We start from the raw sequence: 19536 nt of genomic DNA, 5'->3' as shown, positions 1-19536 counted from the left end.
CCCAGTGCAGAAAGAGAGAATGCTGCTGCACCTGTGTGTATGTGGGAGACCCTCCTTGTTCCAAAACAGAGATCCTATGCATTATTTCTCCCTTCAAAAACCACCACTGAAGATACACGTTGGGAATGTCTTAACGCATGCTCTCTCTGGGCAGGAAGAAACAGAACCACAGCTGGAAGAAAACGGCTTTTGTTGGATGCTTTGGCCTCAGTCCAAGAACTGCTTTCTTGCAGCTGACTTGAGTGATGCAGACAAGGATGGAAGACGGGATGGAAAGCTTTGGATTAGAAGCTGACTGTGGCAAAGCGAGGGCCTGGGCTAGCGGTGCTTACTTGTCTTCCAAATTGGTTACAGCTACATTGCTGGCTCTCCTTTCCCCTTCCTTCCTGAAGTAGATTTCGAAAAGTCACATCTCTGCATTGCATCAGTGCATTGGACACTTCCCTTGGCAATAATAACAGCTGTAGCACAGTGACTCATAGAGCAGAGATGGGTGGAAAAAGCCCGGGGTGGAGGGGGCAGAGGAAGGAAGAGATGGGATGCCACACACAGGGATCAGTAAGACACTGACCAATGCTCCTGTGTCACCGCTGGTGGCGCCGGATCCAGAGACCTGGAAGAGATCCCACACTCAAGTTCACACCTCTCGGTGTCCTGCCTTGACCCTTAGCATTAATGCTTGTTTGCTGTGTCTGACAGCCTCTAGTACTTGGTCCTGGTTTTGGAGACTGCTGGTAAGTGGATTGAGATTTCTGGGCCTCCTTCATGCCCCTAGATCTGTGCCTTTTCCTTCCCTCTGCCGCATGCCAATTTTCAGAAGGGAAACAAACGGTGAGCAATTCAGCAGCTGATAAATGCACCATTGAAGGTGTTGCAGGAGAAAAGTGAGTTTCAACCACAGGGCTATTTTTGTCCCTTCCTTCCTCTCCCCTCTCTCTTTCTCTCTCTTGTTTTGCAGTGCTTTGGTGACCGAGGGGGGGGAAACCCAGAGTGAACGGAGGTGGTTTCGCACATGCCCATGCGTGCCTGAGAACGAAGAGCTGCCATGGGGAGCGGGATGAGTAAGGTACAACAACCCTTGCTGTTTGTTGAACCTTAGCACAAAGGGAGGAGAGGAGAGAATATTCTGTAATGGTACCTTAAGTGGGTTTCACAGTTTTGCAATTCCCTTTGAAGAAAATAATAGGTGGAATAAAGCAACCAAAGTTATGAGTTCCAATTTCACTTCTCCTAGGAGCTAACCTTGTGACACTGGGCAAAGCATATGCTTAGTTGCAATCCTCTCTTGCCAGTGTATGGGGATGATACAGAGCTTGGTGTCTTATATTTATATATTAGAATTTATCTTCTTTCCTGCTTATTAGTTCAGTTTATTCTGATTTTGTGCAAAGTTTGATTGTGTGGCCTGTTGTGTTACTAATTTGCCAACTGATGCAATAGTAAATGTTCATAATTATTTCTGTTGTACTGGGGTGCTGTATTGTACTGGTCATTTGATCATGCTTTTCAGTGAGCTGCACAATTATTGGGCACAATTATGTGTGAAAACAGCATGCACAAAAAGAGATGATTGTGATGACAACCTTGGCCTACTTTGCAGGCTAGTGATACAAGGATCAGTGAAATAACTGTTATGTGACACATTTGAAACACTTAATCCGATAAAAATATTTGAAATTACCCCACTTTTCCAGCTGTTTTTAAAGTGTCCCGGTTTCTTTCTGCTCCTCCCGCTTCCCCATTTCATCCTCAGCTGGCTTCTGTTGCTGCAAAATGAGTTCAAAGTGGAGGACTAGTTTGCATTGCAGAAAGAGGAGCAGTGGAGGCAAACTCTAGCCTTTCCCTGTAGATTCAGGCAAAAGCAAACTGCTGCAGCCTGTTTGGCTTGTCTGTCCTTCCACATTAATAACTTTTGCTGTATTGAAGACCCTCTGATATTGCTTGGCCACACTAGTCTTGGGGTTTATTTCTGAAATACTGCAGGGTATATCATTAATCTGTGATAAAGTGGGCTGAATCGAATTGCTAGTCTCATGCATAAATGCATAGTCTCATTACATAAATGTTGTGTTGACTTCCCAAGTTCCCATTGATTCAGAGTATCTACACTGCATGGGACTAACAATTGGATTTAGCCCTGAGAGTAAAGGAACAGCTGCCCAAAGGACATTCACTGACTGATGGTGCATCCAGACGGCAGAAATAATGCTGGTTAACACCACTTTAACACCGCTTTAAGTGCTGTAGCTCCATCCTATGGAGTCCTGGGCTTTGTAGTTTTACCAGGCCTTGAGCCTTCTCTGCCAAAGAGTGCTGGTGCCTCACAGAATTAGAAATCCCAGGCTATTTTGTAGGATGGAGCCACGGCAGTTAAAGTGGTATCAAACTGCATTATTTCTACAGTGTAGACACACCCTGAGGTTCAGTATCAAGAAAAGGTTAACTAGTAGAACGACCAATTGGCCATTCTCTCCATAAAACACAGTCAGTTGCCTATCTCTAGTTAGCCAGGCAAGATTTATTATTCACTCTTCCCCTCCATAATCCTGCAAAAACCTCACTTTGCATTCAAGTATGACTTTATTTTTCTGTGTCCTGTGTTTGTTTTTTAACTCCTGGAACTGTTAACTTACCATGCAGCTGCACCTGACCAGCAGAAGAGGGATCAGTTACGGTTCAGCGTCCCTAAATAATTGGGAAGGTCACAGCTTTGCCGAATTAAAATTAGATCCATGACCCAGATAGAGACATGGACTCAAAGCAAAGCCCCTCTTCCTGTTGTTTTTAAGGTTTAATTTTCAAACAACTGCAAGAGAAAGGTATCTGATGGTTACATGCCTTCTCCAAGAAGGGCTGTGACTCCTTGATATTGTCATCTGTCTGAACAGATCCAAGTCTCCTAGTCTCCGAACTGACAGCAAAGATGACCTTGTGTCCTGCAAGTAGTTAAGAGGCATTGACAGCTCAAGGCATGGCTATATACACAATTCACATTTTTCTCCAATAAGCTCAAGGGTTTCCACACTTTATCTTCACAAGAATCCTGTGAAGTAGGTCAGATTCAGAGAAGATTAAAGTCTCAAACTCACCCACTGGGTTTTATGACTGAGGTCCCAAACACACTGCAGAAACAATCCAGTTTGAGACCTCTTTAACTGCCCTGGCTCAGGAATCCTGGAATTGTAGTTTATTGCGGCACCAGAGCACTCTGACAGAGGAGGCTAAATGTCTCACAAAACTACAAATACCAAGATTACCAGAGCAGTTAAAGCAGTCCCAAACTGGATTATTTCTGCAGCGTATTTTGGACCTTGGTCATAAATACCCGAAAGGCACCAAATCCTGCCTGATCTAGAAGCTAAGCAGGAGTGGCTGAGACAGGGACACCTTTGCTTTCTGATAGTTCAGTGTAGACAGGCTTTGTTTCATGCACAAAAGTATTTAAAATATTATGTATAAAATTACCGTCAGGCTATGTGTATAAGGTATATATACACACACATATTTCACTATGCAGATATTGCAAAATCTGAAAGGAAAAAAATCTAAGATCCAAAACACTTCCGGTCCCAAGCATTTTGGATAAGGGAGAATCAACCTGTCATTCTGTCTGTACATTTCCTTTTTGGAGAAGACGACTTTCCTGGCCAAGGCTGCTCCTGTGTTCCCTTATTGACTTAGTGAAGGGAACCATGGAACAGGGCCTTTTAAATATTCTTCACCCTTCAGAAGCCAAAAGAAGGAATGGTACCTGTTTTGTTTCAGAGCCTTAATTCAGATTCCAACCCTTGAATGTTTTGGCAAGTGTTTAAAAATAGCACCCTCATGCGTGCCGTGGATCTAGCCTTGTAGCCAAGACCTGGGGTTGTTTGGAAGATGTTGCTGCTATAGGAACACTAAACAGAGCCTCGGTGTCTCTGGGCCACAGGGACATTGCTTCTAGTTGAAAGTCAAGCTAGGTCTGTTTGCACGATCACTGCAGGAAGCTTTTAAGGTGCTTGGTGTGTTTCTAGAACCAGCCAGAGTCTTGCATTTTTTACGTTAAGCCACTCATTCTATGTTCCCTGCAATCTTCATCTGAATGCCAATAGCAGGTTGTGGTTTGGGCTACGACTCTGGAGACCAGGGTTCAATTTCCCATCTTGACCATGAAACCCTTGGATAAGACATACTCCCTCAGCCTCAGGGGAAGGCAATGGCAAACCTCCTCTGACCAAATCTTGCCAAGAAACCTCCATGATAGGATCAACTTAGGGTCACCATAAGTTGGAAAAGACTTGAAGGCACACAGCAACAATAACAATAAAGCAGGTTCCAAAGGCCCCATGACACAATGCCATTGCAGTTATTGTTGTTGTTAACTGCCCTCAAGTCAACCCCAACTTACCTGTGATACAGACATCTCCAAGCCTCCCTATCCTCTGCTTAGGTCCTGCAAATTCAAACTTGTGATCTACTTGATCCATCCATCTAGCATTCAGTCTTCTTCTCTTTCTCTTTCCCTCCACCTTTCCTAGCATTATTGTCATTTGCAATGATTCATGATGTGGCCAAAGTACGACAACCTCAGTTTGACCATCTTGGCTTCCAAGGAGAGATCAGGCTTTACCTGTTGAAGGACCCATTTGTTTGTCTTCTTGGCTGTCCATGGGATCCTCAGCACTCTTTTCCAGCATCACATCTCAAATGAGTTGCTTTTCTCCCTATCCACCTTCTTCATTGTCCAAATCTCACATCCGCACAGTGATGAGGAATACAATGGCTTGGACGATTCTAACTCGGCTGTACTGTATATCTTTAGCATCTTGTCTAGTTCTTTCACAGCTGCCCTTCCCATTCCTAGTCTTCTTCTGATTTCTTGACTGCATTCTCCATTCTGAACAATGTTTGATCCAAGGTACAGCAACTCTTTAACTATTTCAATTTCCTTATTATCTAGGGTGGATTCTTATAGATTGTCCATGGTCATTGTTTTTGTTTTCTTTATGTTCAGCATTAAGTCTGCCTTTGCATTTTTTAAATACCTTAACATTGTTTTTCTTGTCTTCTTCTCAGGTCGTGGGAGGCCTGTATCTTGGAAACATCCGAGGTGAGTGTTTTCCAGTTATGTATCTCCCAGGAGCTATTGAGTATACTGTATGTAGCTTTAGGAGTCTTCCATTCATTCCTGAAATTTGAAGCAACAAAGGTTAAGATGATTACAACTGAGTATGATCTTTTAAAAAAATGTTAGAAATCCAGTTTCCACCACTGGGATTTAAATTTATGAAGCAAGAATATATACACAGGATCTCTTAAAGCATATCAGTTCTGTACTGGGTTGTTAATTTTAATAGTATCGATACCCTGCTTATTCAAAAGAAGGTTGCAAAGTGACATAAATGTACAAAACACTATACAGTTGTTCCTCTGTATCCATAGATTCTGTAGCTATGGATCCAACTATCCACAGCTGGAAAGTATCATTTTTAAAAAAATCCATGGATTCAAGCATTCCTGGCTTGGAAATATTTTTAAAATATATAAATTCCAAAAAGCAAACCTTGATTCTGCCATTTCATATAAGGGACACAATTTTAGTATGCCATTGTATACAATGAGATCTCATCGACCAGGGATTTTGGTATCCATCTGGGGGTCCTTTATTTATTCATATGATAGAAAAGCATCCAGTTAGTCTCCATAGAATCATAGAGTTGGAAGAGACCCCAAGGGCCATCCAGTCCAACCCCATTCTGTCATGCAGGAAATCCAAATGAAAGCATCCCCGACAGATGGCCATCCAGCCTCTGCTTAAAGGCCTCCAAGGAAGGAGACTCCACTACACTCCGAGGAAGGAGTTTGTTCCACTGTCGAACAGCCCTTACTCTCAGGAAGTTCCTCCTAATGTTGAACTGGAATTTTGCATCCATTGTTCTGGCTCCTATTCTCTGGAGCAGCAGAAAACAAGCTTGCTCCCTCCTCAATATGACATCCCTTCCAATATTTAAACAGGGCTATCATATCACCTCTCCAGACTTTTACCATTTCATTGAGAACTATGCCCACTATACCTGTTTGTTCATTCGGGGTCTTAGAAACTTTTGTCTCCTTCCAGATTCTGAAGACAGAGAGAACTTGGTGAAGAATGGGGTCACGCACATCTTGTCGGTGCATAACAATGCCAAACCTGTGTTAGAAGTGAGTATGGAATAGAGGCAAACTGGACCTCCTTTCTTCTTAAACATCCGCACTGATTAAAAAGGCCACAGGGTCCCAGATTTTCTTCTTGTTCTTTCTGATGTTACTTTAAAGGTCCATAAACATCTTATTTATTGCATAATATTTTCTGTCCGTTCCTTGTATGATCAGAAACTTTTGATACCAGCTCCCCAAATCAGTTTATTTAAACACTGTATAAAATTGGAAGAGCCAATATGGTGATGTGGTTTGAGTATTGGACTACGAGTTTGGAGGCCAGGGTTTGAATCCTTGCTTGGCCATGGAAAGTAATCTTTGGCAAGTCACACTCTCTCGGTTTCAGAGGGAGGCACTGGCAACCCTCTCCCAAACAAATTTTGCAAGAAAACCCAGTTATAGGCTTGCCTTAGGGTTGCCATAAACCAGAAGTGACTCAAAGGTGCACAGCAACAACAGTAACATAAAACTGGAAGGAACAGGAACAAAATATGCGACTTTTTAACCAGTCTGGATTTGCTGTTATGACTCCAGGAATCTCTCCTCCAGGATTCTGGGAGATGTGGTTGAAAAAAGTAACTTTTATAAGTTCAGATCTTAGGAAAGATGCTGTGGGGAGAAATAAGAGTATTGGCTTTCTCATCATAGCTGGAGGAAGGATCAAATGATTCAGGGCCCACCGTTGCACATGGGCTCTGTCTTTCCACATCATCCCTGGCTTTGTAATCTTTCACACTATACAATTGCAATGCTATGATTCCACTTTAAATGCCATGTTTCCACCCTATGGCATCCTGGGCTGTGCAGTTTGGTGATGCACTAGAGCTCTCTAACTCAGATTCCTAAATGTCCTTTCTGAAAATGCTAATGCTAGGATTCCACAGAATGGAGCCAAGGCAGTTAAAGAGGAATCGTTGTTGTTGTGTGCTTTCAAGTCGTTTCTGACTTATGGAGATCCTAAGGTGAACCTGTCATGGGGTTTTCTTGGCAGGTTTCTTCAGAGGGGGTTTGCCATTGCCTTCTTCTGAGGACCTGCAATTGAATTCTGGTCTCCAGAGTTGTAGTCCAACATGCAAAACACTACGCCACAAGCAGCGATATCTCAACTTCTCTATTAGTAATCTTCATGCTTTCTGTGTAGCTACATGACTCTAGGGTCCTTTCACACTACACAATTATATAGGGCTCATATTGAGTGGTTTAGTGTTGGGCTATGACTCTGGAGAGCAGGGTTTGATTCCCAGCTCAGCCATGAAAGCCACTTGGTGACTTTGGCCAAGTAAGTCACACACTCTCAGCCTCAGAGGAAGACAATGGCAACTTCTCTTCCCTGAACAAAACTTGCCAAGCAAACCCTATGATAGGCTCACCTTAGAGTTGCCATAAGTTGGAAATGATTTGAAGGCGTAAAAGAACAAAGAGGAATCATAGCACTATATAACTGCATAGTGTGAAAGGGACCCTAAATCTAGCTACATAGAAAACGTGACGATTGTGAATAGAGCTGTGCATTGCATGAAAATTGTGAATAGAGACATCACTGCCATTAGAGGGCAGTATAGCTACACAATTATTGTGACTTGGGTATTTCTTGTAGGCTGTATCTCAGAAGAAGGAACTGGCCAAACTATCTCTAAGTACTCCTTGCCTAAGTAAACCCTATAAAATTCACGAGGTTGCCATAAGTCAATAGGCAACTTGAATGCACAAACACACACATTTCCCTATAGTTATGTTGCTCTCATGCATCAGTTGCATCCGAAAGCTCCATGTACCTCAATTTGTTTGCTTACATATCACATTTTTGCACCACTGGCCGATTAAAGCATCTTACCAATCTTTAATATACAATCTAATTCTTCGCTCCCTCTTCCTAAACCTTCAACTTTGATTGTCGGTTGTGGATTCTCCCCAGAATTGCCTTATATCCAGCCTTCCTCAGCCTGGTGTTGGACTGCATATCCCATCACCAGCAGCCAGTAGTGTGGGACTGCATGTCCCATCATCTTTGACCCGTGCAACCATGGCGTTTGGAGAATCATAATCCAACTGTCTGTCAGCATAGACAATACTGGGATAGATGTCCGAAGTGATCTGACTCCAGTTGCTGCCGCACTGCAAACGGAACTATTGTTATTATGCTTTATTTATATAGTGCTGTAGTTAATGCAGTTTGACACCACTTTAACTGTCATGGCTCCATCCTACAGAATCCTGGGATTTGTAGTTTGTGGTGGCACCAGAGCTCTCTCACAGGGAAAGCTAAATCTCTCACCAAGCTATAAATCCCAAAATTTCATAGCCTTGAGCCACACGGCAGTTAAAGTGGTGTCAAACTGCACTATTTCCACAGTGCAGATCTACCCCAAGTAAGGATAGTAAGTCCAAGCAGGAACCCCATGAAAACTCTTTCCTTGGTAATAGTTTCTTCTGAGTAATGTTCCAGAGAGGAACCAGGGGAATCTCTCTTTCTTTGTGGGGAAAACCGCTCACCAAAGCCACAGTTCCTTGGGCTCCATCTCTCCCAGCTTGCCAGACAGATGGTGAATTCGCACAGAGGTCTTACAACACAATGGACTAAAGGAGGCCAGGGATGGGTGGGTGGGAGGAAAGGGAGAAGAAGAAGAAAAAGAGGAACCAGAAACACATGGCTTCATTGAGCAACATCTCAATCGCAGATTTAGCCAAAGAATTGCAGAGCCAAGCGCTGTTCCCATGCACACCCCGCTGGCAAAAGGCCGAGGAAGGGTCCCATTCCTTGGGGAGGAATTGATGCTTTGAGAAGAATAAGGGTGCAACATGGTTGAATACCTGGGTTAGGGACAAGCAAGGAGGACACTGGCAGGAGCAAGGAGACATTAACACCCACCTGGAAGATTTTGCAGATGCAAGAGTGTCGCAACATATGCAAAAATATTTTTTGATGCATGATTTTAAAAAAAATTCCACATGCTTTGAGATGAGAGCAGCGAAGTTGAGAAAGACTGGCCTTATAGCACAATCTCTGCCCCAAACAATAATGACACTGCAATTGTTGGCCGCAGCTCTAAGATGGCTGAGCTCTTTTTTCGGTGGAGGGGCAAAGTGCAGTCCTGGGGCAGCATGCAGGGCTGGTTTTTTGTGGCCCTGACCTCTCCAGCCTCCTAGATTTGCATCTCCAGTAAAATAAAATTCTTCCTAACAAAGGACATTTGTTAAGTTTAATTTGTTAAGGCAAAATAAAAAAAGAACCATCCCTTTATTCTTCTCCAGTCCTATTCTATTGTGCTCCTCCTGCATCCTATTTAAAGTTCTTGTCCTTCTCGATGCTGGACTGAGCCGGTGGGTTAATGATCGGAACCAAATTCACAAGGTTTCGGTTTCTCCTTCTTTTGTCTGTGAACCTGTCTGTTATCTCTTTTTGCTGAAATCGAACAGTTGACCTGCTGTAAATGACTAAAAGCAGGGAGCAAAGACCTGAAGCCTCAAGGTCCTCTTTCTACATAGGCAAAACTTAATCATCATCTGGATCTTTATTGCATAAAGCTGCCATTCGCAAGCTTTGATCCAGATTGGCTGGGGATAATGGGACATCTAGTTCCACACCTTAGGAGGGCACTGAACTAGAGGAAATTAATCTAGAGTGGTCTTCCTTTCCTTTCGGTCTTGGACTTGGACTTCCATCTTCCCTGGCTATTGGCTGGGGATTCTGGAAATCGAAGTCCCAAACAGTTGAGGTTGGGTATCATTGCGCCATGGAAAAATATGGCCCTCTAGAAGTTTTTTGGACTGCAACTCCCATCATTTCTCACCATTAGCTGGGTTGATGGAGTCGATGAGAGATGAAATGATGGCTTTATTTCTGCATCATGGAAGAACTGCTGGATATAAGGCAAGCAAGTGAAAATAAACAGTAGGATAGTTCTCAAAGCACAAACTAAACCAAAGAGTGATTTCCAATATGAGTTTAATCCCAGAATTTGAAAGTTTCTCCATCGCTAAGCAAAACATGAATGATAAGTCTCTCCCTTTCATTTCAGGACATGACTTACCTCTGTATATCAGCCTCAGACTCCTCCAATCAAAACTTGTAAGTTATTTCAGTTTTTCCTCCATCTCCTGCACACACTGCAAATGCTCTAGCATTGTTTAAGATCAAAATGAGCAAAGTTGGACTGGATGTTGTTGTACTGCAGCTCCCATTAGCCTTGGGCAGCATAGCTAATAGACAGGTAAGATGGGATCTACAGTCCAACCCCATCTGAGGCACATATGTTCTCTATCCCCCATTAGAGTGCTCTAGTTTTTCCCAAGCATGGTTCAGATGTGGCAAATTTGAAATATGTACCCTGTTTGGTACAAAAATGCACTGTATATCACTTTCTACATGAAGACACCAGACATAAACAGTGCTAGTTTTCTGCTTCTATGGAGGATTAAGGTTTCCCCATGTTCCTACAAAAAAGGCTATTTGAAAAGAAATACCGAAAATCAAAAGATCCGCTCAATGCAAGAGCTGATGTGATGTAAGAAGCTGAATACAGATAAAGAAGAAATGGGAGGCATCCTGGCGCATGCGCAAAAGTATTTAGGAGTGGATCCTATTTGGATTTTTGGATCTTTCTTGTGCAAAGTGGTGAAAATGTTTTATTTCTTGAGCATAGAGTGTATGTGCGCCAAAATGAGCCATGGAAAGTAGGGACTCCCGGGTCCCTAGCCAATGCAGAGGTCTCTGACATTTCATGGATGAAAACTAGCCAAGTATGTGGCCAAGCAACATCCACCTTATACATCATTTACCTTGGTAATATCTTCACTTACATGTCTCTCAGTAGCCCCAAATATTGTTTCCTTTCCTCATAGAGCAGTTCCTCTGTTCCGTTGCAAGAAGCATGGCTAGTATCATCTGTGTCTGTCCTTCTGCACACCCACTCAGCCTTTCCTTTGAATTGCTAACCACAACGTTTCCAAGAATCTAGTAGTGCCTAATACTGTTCCTAAAACCGGAGTAAGGAAACGATGTCCCTATGTGTGTGGGCCATGGAGTCCACTTGTATAACCCCTGAATTCCCCTTGCCAATCTCCCAAAACCTTCCAACCTCCTCGAAAAATTCAGATCTAAAAAGAAACAGATATTTAAGGATGCCCTGAACTCTCCAGACCCCTAATTTCCATGTATGCTTACTCAGAGGTAAATCCCCATGGGTTGCCATCCTATTGTTAGTTCCAAGTAGAGTAGATGCCTTCAATCTATTGTTGAATGGTGAGGCGACACAAAGGTAAATGTAATTCAAAAGGTCTACTCAAAGCAGGAGTCAGCCCTCCCTATCCATGGATTTCATATCCAGGGATTCAATCTCGATTTTGCCATTTCATATAAGGGTCACCATTTTACTGTGCCGTTGTATCTAATGGGACTTGAGCATCCATGGATGTCCTGGAACCAAACCCCAGCAGATACCAAGGGTCCATTGTAATAGGATTTAGGCTGTTGTGTTCACTCTTGTTGTTATTGTTTGACATCAAGCTGGCTTCAACGGATGGCGATCCCATGAAAGAGAGACCACCAAGTCACCCTATCTTCAACCGTTCTGCTCTGGTCTTGCAAAGTCAGGCTGTGGCTTCCTTGGTTGAGTCTCTCCATCTGTAATGTGGTCTCTGTCTTTTCCTACTGCCTTCTACCTTACCAGGTATTACAATTTTTTCTCATGAGTCTTGTCTTCTCATAGTATAGCCAAAGTACAACATCATTGGTTTAGCCATCTTGCCTTCTAGGGAGAGTTCAGGCTTGATTTGCTCTCGGACCCATAACTCTTTTCCAGCATCCCATCTCAAATGAATTGATCCTCTTCCTATCAGCTTTCTACACTGTCCAGCTTTCGCAACCATACATCAAAACCAGAAATACGACCCCCTGGATCAGGGACGTAGCCGGGGGGGGGGGGTTCTGGGGGTCCAGACCCCCCCTTCCATTAGAAAAATGAATGGTGTGTGCTGCTGCGCCACTGCACTCAAGCCCCATAATAATGGTGGCACTTAGTCTGGACCCCCCCCCCTTTCCTAAAATCCTAGCTACGTCCCTGCCTGGATGAGCCTGACTTTGTCGATCAATGGTATATCTTTACACTTGTGGATATTATCTAGTTCCATCTTGGCGGCCTTTCCAAGACTTACGGCTTATTTAGAAACGGGGGGAAAGTCCCTGGAAGTATTGAGACTTTCCATTTCTTTTTGTTTTGATTTCACTTGCCTGTTCATGGTATTCTCTTCCATTGATCCTGTCTCAGAAACTGAAATGTCTCAGAAACTGAATTCCATCCGTTTCCATTGAGTCCCTTTTCACTATTATTCAGAAGTTATAAAACCCTGTGAACGATTTGTTGCCGTTTATTGCCTGGTTATTCCCGGGATAATGACTCTTTAATTGTGCCGTGTGTGAAAATGTAACTCACATTTTAATCACGATTGCGTGATTTTCATGAGATGATCTCCGCTTAAACTATAAATTCCCCCCCGTAAAGTCCTAACTAAAAGAAAGAAGAGCTCCTTCGACATAGTTGGGGTGTTAGTTTTCTTCTCCTCCTTTTCCTTTTTAGTTTTGTTCGAATGTGTCTGCAATCATAACATGCCTCTAAGCAATGGGCCACAGGAAGGAAGTTTTGCTTTTAAATAGGCTATTTTCTGCCTAGTGCCTGAGACTTTGTGTTTCACAATCTCTGTGGACTTAGAAAGGGAGTTCCAAGAAGCAGGAGGAGAAGGGGCTGATTTGCAACGGTTTGGGGTTGATGCTTTGGCGGCGGGGTTTGAGACCCATCACCTTGGTTTCAAGGTGAAGACCAAATTGTCGGTTCCTCAAAGGACCTTAATGCTGGAAACGCTGGATCAAAACTCTGAACTCTTTGCTCATTGATCTAAAACCATGAACTTCTCTTCCATTTTCTGGAAAAGTCACTCTTTTGGACAATACATCCCAGAATCCCCATGTGTTCCAGTAATTCTGGAGGTTGTCTTAGCCCCCCCCCAAAAAAAAAACTTTTGGTGCCCATGGGAGGTGGATGGGTGTTTGGGTATCAAACCCCAGTAGATAACAAGGGCCTATTGTAATATCCATGAAGCTTCCTGAGGCTTTAAAGAAAATTAAAAGGTTATTTTTAAATTAATAATAATTGTCATCATGCCAAAGTGAAGAAAGTGATGCTATAAATTTTTTAAAACTTGCAAAAAGACATTCAAGTTAGCTCAGCCTTTATTTCTGTGATCACTTGAGATCATTTTACTGTTTTACCCATCTGGAGTACAAAAAAGGGCACCAAATCCCATCTGGTCTCAAAGCTAAGGATTGGCCCTGGTTAGTACTTAGACGGCAGGCTGCCAATGAATACCAGGTTTTGCAGGCTCTGTTTCAGAGGAAGGAATTGACAAAACCACCTCTGAGTATTCCTTGCTTAAGACAAGCCTATGACATTCATGGGGTCACCATAGGTTGACAGGTGCCTTGAATGCACATACATACACACCAAGGAGGACTTGGCGCATTATGATTTTTATCAGCGTGCCTTTACTTTACAGCCATATCCTCAAACCGGAAACGGTGCTGCCAGATTCAGTGAGATGGTCCCTCTTTCCTGGCACGCAGCACACCTTTGTTTGGTTTCTTTCTCTCTTTCGTACATTTATTGCCTTTTTGTAAGTGCTGTGGTTTCCTTTGTCAGCTCTCAAGGAGTGGTTCAGAGAGGCAAGCAAGGAATATACAGATTTATAACTACAGGTAGTAAAATTGTGCTCTTTGGCCATAATCACATCTTTGTACCACCAGCTCATTAAAGCATCTCACAGACTTTTAAAATGCCATCTAAATCTTCACTCTCTTTGCCTAAACCTTCAACTTTCACTGGTAGTTATGGGTTCTGCCCAGAATTGTCTTTTTCCAGCCTCCCTCAGCCTGGTATTGGACTGCATATCCCATCATCCCCAGTCAGCATGGCCATTTGTTAGGGAAACTGTAATCCAACAGAATAGCAGAGTGCGCCTGTTAGTCAGTATAGATAATAGTGGGCTAGATGCCCCAATGGCCTGACTAGTTGCTGCCACACTGCAGAATTAATGTGGTTTAATACCACTTTAACTGTCATGGCTCCATACTATGGAATCCGGGGATTTCTCGTTTGTTGGAGCACCAGATTTCTCTGCCAGAGAAGGCTCAATATCTCACAAAACTACAAATTCCATTGCCTTGAGCCATGGCAGTTAAAGCGGTGTCAAACTGTATTAATTCTGCAATGCAGATGTGGCCTCATTTAGGTTCTACAGTCAACAAAAAAAGATAGGCAATTATTTTGGGCAAACAGTCCTTACATTTTCTTTTGTTTCTGTTTTTCCCAGGATACAACACTTTAAGGAGTGCATCAGGTTTATTCACGAATGCCGGCTGCATGGTGGAGGATGCCTCATTCACTGGTGAGAAACCCCATTATTGCTGTTGCGTCCCTTAAGGGAATTTTGTTTTTCTCCATTTGCGTCTGTGTTACTCAAAGTTGTTGCTTCTCTGGTTTGGCTGCCGCAGCTTAGCTGGAGTTTCCCGCAGCACTACTATTCTGGTGGCTTACCTCATGACCGTGACCAATTTTGGATGGGAAGAGTGCCTGACGGCCACCAAAGCGGTCCGTTCTTACGTGAGTCCCAACTTCGGCTTCCAGGAGCAACTGCAGGAGTACGAATCGACTTTGCTCCAGGAGGTAAGCCGGCTTTCAGGCTCCTATCTTTCCTTTGCCCTCTTGGATCTTCAGGGCAATCTTTACAGCAGCGGTGGGCAACTATAAAGGACTGTCCTCACCTGCAGCCCTCATTGTTGTGTTTCGGCATCCTAGAATTGGCATTGTATCGCTTGAAACAGTCAGTTTGGTGGATTTTTGGCAATTTTCTTTTATAGTAATAGTAGTAGAAACAAAGGCATACAACGGCCTCATTCTCACTTACAGATAAATCGGTGTGTGATCCGAATTGATGAATCGATTCAACAACGGAGTGTGGTTCCCACTACATTTGCCCTGATTGCACTTTTCCCTCTAAAATAACCCACTTGTGGTACACATTCATGCATGAATTGGTTCACAATTGACCTGCTCCAGCCGGCTGAAGGGCAAATTTAAATAGATTCCGATCCGCATTTGGTTCACACTTGCGCAGAATTGATTTATTGAAAAAGATGTGGAAAAAAATCAGTGTCAAAAAGATGTGGATCTAGTGCATGGCCCCCCTCACCGAATCGCTTCAGCGATTTGATTTAAGTGGGAACCAGGGTCATTTGAACTGGTTCAAAACAAATTGTGATCTGGTTTAAAAAGTAGTGGGAATGATGTCAACACAACAAAATAGTCCCAGGCTTATCTTGTAACACCAAAGGTATTCTAAGGTTAGACTACATTTAGAAATGTGCGTACAGTGATTTGTTTCATCAAGATCAAGTAGGCAGAACTTATTGTAAAGGACAAAAACAGCTCTCTAGTCTTGCATTACAAATATTGGTGCATTGCAAACATTAGTGCAAATATTAAGACACAAAATAGTGGTCAATGCAGCAAGTACTGCAGAGTGTCATGCAGCAAGCCCACTTCACACACACACACACACACACACACACACACACACACACACATATATGTTGTTGTTGTTGTTGTTGTTGTGTGCCTTCAAGTCATTTCCAACTTCAGGAGAACCTATCATGGGGTTTTCTTGGCAAGGTTTGCTCAGAGCAGGTTTGCCATTGCCTTCCCCTGATGCTGAGAGAGTGTGACTTGCCTAAGTGGGTTTTTTTTATGCTCGAGCAGGGATTCGAACCCTGATCTCCAGAGAGTCCAACACTCAAACCACTACACAAATATTCCCCACCTTTTCAGGTGCAGAGCAGAGCAGAAACTACTTTCAAGCGGCGTGGTTTCTGTAGCCAATTGGCAGATATTTCTCTGCGAGCAAAACACCAGAAATTCCCATTGGAAGTCCCCCAAAAGTTGGGGGCATGCATGAACGATCAGGGGACCCAAACACACCACTTTGCATGAAAGAGGGAGTTCACACAGGACTCAGGACGCCCACATGGGTGACTTTTTCATTACAGTCTCGGTCTTCATTCACATGACCTTTACACTTTGGTTCTCGGCATTGACTTTTTGGGGTTGAAATTAATACGCCGTCTCTCCTTCCCGTATTCTCTATTTCTCCTTCTCTGCACTTTTTCTTGTCTGTGGATGTGGTCTGCTCTCTGACTTATTATTTTTTAAAACATTGCTTAAAACTGTAGAGTTATTATGCAAAAATATTATTCCATCGATGCACAATGTTCCAAATATATTTTTCTGAAGAGGGGGAAGTATATTGTTCCAAATATACTGTTCCAAAGAGTATATTTGGATTGGAACACATTGGAACAATACATTTGCCTTCTTCTAATACATTTTTGCAGAGTTATAGGGCCATAGTGCGCCAATGCAATGGCACTTTTGGATCATAACCTTACGATTCTAAACCATGTTTGAAAAAGAAATTAAAAAGAAAACCCACTTGAATTAAAGTTAAATTTAATTAAATTTAAAAAGAATTAAAAAGAAAACCCACTGGAGGCAGGGAATGAAATGTTGAAAATGGTGCTGGGAATTTATTATTATTATTGTTACCAATTATTATCAAGCTTATTTACAAAGCGCTATAAATTTACATGGTGCCATACATAGTAAGTAGTAAAATACGAATAAAAGCCTGCCTGCTGAGTACAGTATAAAAACAAAAGGAAGGATTTATAGAATACACAACATATCATTAAAATAACTGTAAATGATAAACTAACGAACAGTAGGCATTCATATGTACACTCATCCCTCCATATTTGCGATTTTGATATTTGCGGATGTGATTATTCACGGATTTGATTAATATGTCCTCTCTACGAATATCTAGGTCCTCCAGTGCAACTCTATGGTCAACTTTAACTAAAAATTGCACCGAAAGACCTAGATATTTCTAAAGAGAACACTCTACTAGGCATTTGCAGTTCTAGGTCAGTGTCTGTTGGACGTTGACTACAGAGTTGCAATGGAGGACCTAGAAATTCCTAAAGAGGTGTCCTCTCAGGTATAAAAACATGGTGTTTTTGTTATTTGTGGTTTTCCCATATTCACGGAGGTCTTGTGCCCCTAACTGTAGTGAATATGGATGGACAAATGTATTTGTTTTATATTATTATTATTATTATTATTTGCAGTACCGTGCCTGGATCCAGCAGGAATATGGCAAGAACCCATTCGGCGACCAAGAGGAGGTGCAGCGTTTATTGACCCTGCAAGAAGAGAAGACAAAAGAACAACAAACTGGATTGAGAGACACAAACTGGATCAATCGTCCGGGACCAATGGACCCGCAGCCTCACATGCCCTACGCTAGCAGCAGTCGGTGGATGAACAGATAACAAAAGCTCCGTTTGCAACCTTTCCAAGATGCCACCCCAAAGTGCTGGATTATAATACTAATTCTTCTCTCCGGCAGCTGGGGATAATGGGATGTGTAGTCTGGCACATTTGCAGGGGGGGCATCTGGTTAGGGAAAGCTGCCTTAAAGAGAAAGATACTCTACCTGTTTTCCCCTTTGGAAGAAGGATTTGTGTTACATTGCCCTACAACAGAGAGCCAATAGATTAGGGCCATTTTAAAGATGCTGTTACCATCAGCATTGACAGGTGGTTTGAGCCAAGTCCACTCATGTTTTATTTCGGAATGACATTTCATACGACGTTGAGGTGGTCATTTGTAGAGAGCATAACCCCCTTAAGTGCTTGTTGTGGTGTCTCCAAAGTCTAAGGAGAAACGGCAAAGATGCTGTTTCGGATGGAGATGAAATAGGAAGACTTTGGTCTTCTGGATGATTTAGACCTCAGCACCCAGAATGTTTCACTTACTGGTCACAGTGGCTGGAGCTTCTGGGAAATGAAGTCCAAAACATGTGGAAAGCCATAGCCAAACATCATTCCTCCAAACCCTTATTTGAGTTTCCGAAGGAGACCTTTGAAATGTAATGATCTAAGAAGTCAAGAAGCAGAGGACAGCTGATAATAATACTTGTGGCATGGTATTCACAAATGACATGGGATGCTTTTCTTCTCTAGCTTAAGAGACTTTGCGACTGATGAATTTACCAAAAGGACCTATAATCCAGGAGAGGGAAATTTCTAGCATTATTCCTTGGAAATATGTCTGCTCTGACCAATCTAGCGGAGACGCGTTCTTTAGCTCCAGCAAACATTGGTGTGCATTGCCAGGCGCAAAAACAGTTTCTTATGCAGAGTTATTTGTAAGAAAAGCATCAGATTGGTGTGTATCAATCTTTTGCATGGGAATGGAAAAGCAAAGAGCAGTGCTGAAAGTAGTACTTGTGGAAGTGATTTAAAGAGATCTTCAGATGTGTGATGCAAATATAAAACTCACATTGGTAACACACAACAAACATTGCCCCAAAGTGTGGTTTCTGAAGGCATATAAAGCAACAACCTTGCTGAAGTTACGTGCCATTTGGGACACTTCAAATGAACCGTCTTGGGTTCCACTGTGGAAGAAAAATGGAAAATCAGTGGAATAAACTCATTTCTTTAAAAATTAGTTTTTGTTCTTATTCTGCGCTACATTAAATGCATTCACACATGTTACAAATACTTTGAAGGTATGGATTTTATTGGTATAAGCAGCCGTTCCTCCATCCCTCTGTTGTGTTCATATGCTCCTGTGCCTACTTTATCACCTGTAATGGAAAGATAGCTTTCATTTTTCATTTCCTAGCCAAAAGAAAAATAGGTTTATCCATACCTGTGAATCTCAGTTGGGAAGAATAACACACAGGTGAGAATTTTGTGTAGTTTTCATCAAGCATTCACACACATTTGGGGAAATTATAGTGTGCAGAAATACAAATTTCTTTTGCATAAAATTGTGGGCATTGCATAAAACCCACATTTTTGTGCAAGCGCACCCATGCAGAACTAGAAGCTAGAAGCAAAATGTTCCTTATCCCATCTCTTCAAGTGAGAAGGAACAATCCCTTCTGGGAGCAGCCCTTTAGCTAAGATTTTTGTCTTAATATCCAAACAGGAAAATATGTTCTCCATGGGTGCGCTTGAATAAAAAGATGTGAGCGCTCCGTTGCCTCGGATGGTAGAAGAGTCTCTTTCTTTGGAGATTTTTAAACAGAGACATTGGCCCTATACAGACAGGCCAAAATAAAGCTGCTTCAGGCCATTTGGAGGTATGGTGTTTCAATGATGCATGAGTCCTAAGAGTCTGGAAGCTGCACCAAAGCTACACTCCAGTCCTTTGGTGCGGCTTCTGGAGTCTTAGGACGCAT

The 19536-nt window shown here is 42.6% G+C and overlaps 1 protein-coding gene across 2 annotated transcripts; it reads left to right on the top strand.

Moving 5' to 3' along the window:
• Window positions 1–112: 112 nt before the first annotated feature.
• Window positions 113–18797, top strand: LOC121937467 (dual specificity protein phosphatase 22-A-like). Of its 2 annotated transcripts, none has more exons than XM_042480665.1 (8): window positions 113–734; window positions 959–1066; window positions 5056–5089; window positions 6098–6180; window positions 10197–10246; window positions 14539–14613; window positions 14720–14891; window positions 17411–18797. In XM_042480665.1, exons 2-8 carry the CDS (start codon window positions 1046–1048, stop codon window positions 17612–17614), a joined length of 639 nt encoding a protein of 212 aa, XP_042336599.1. In that variant the 5' UTR covers window positions 113–734; window positions 959–1045; the 3' UTR covers window positions 17615–18797. The 2 variants fall into 2 exon arrangements, with proteins under 2 accessions (XP_042336599.1, XP_042336600.1); XM_042480666.1 differs by lacking the exon at window positions 113–734 and adding an exon at window positions 739–831.
• Window positions 18798–19536: the final 739 nt, after the last annotated feature.

Source organism: Sceloporus undulatus, chromosome 8 (genome assembly GCF_019175285.1).
Source record: "Sceloporus undulatus isolate JIND9_A2432 ecotype Alabama chromosome 8, SceUnd_v1.1, whole genome shotgun sequence".
Classification (NCBI taxonomy): Eukaryota; Metazoa; Chordata; class Lepidosauria; order Squamata; family Phrynosomatidae; genus Sceloporus; species Sceloporus undulatus.
Note: the sequence above shows the minus strand (reverse complement) of the source record. Positions and strands in the feature narration are given on the sequence as shown.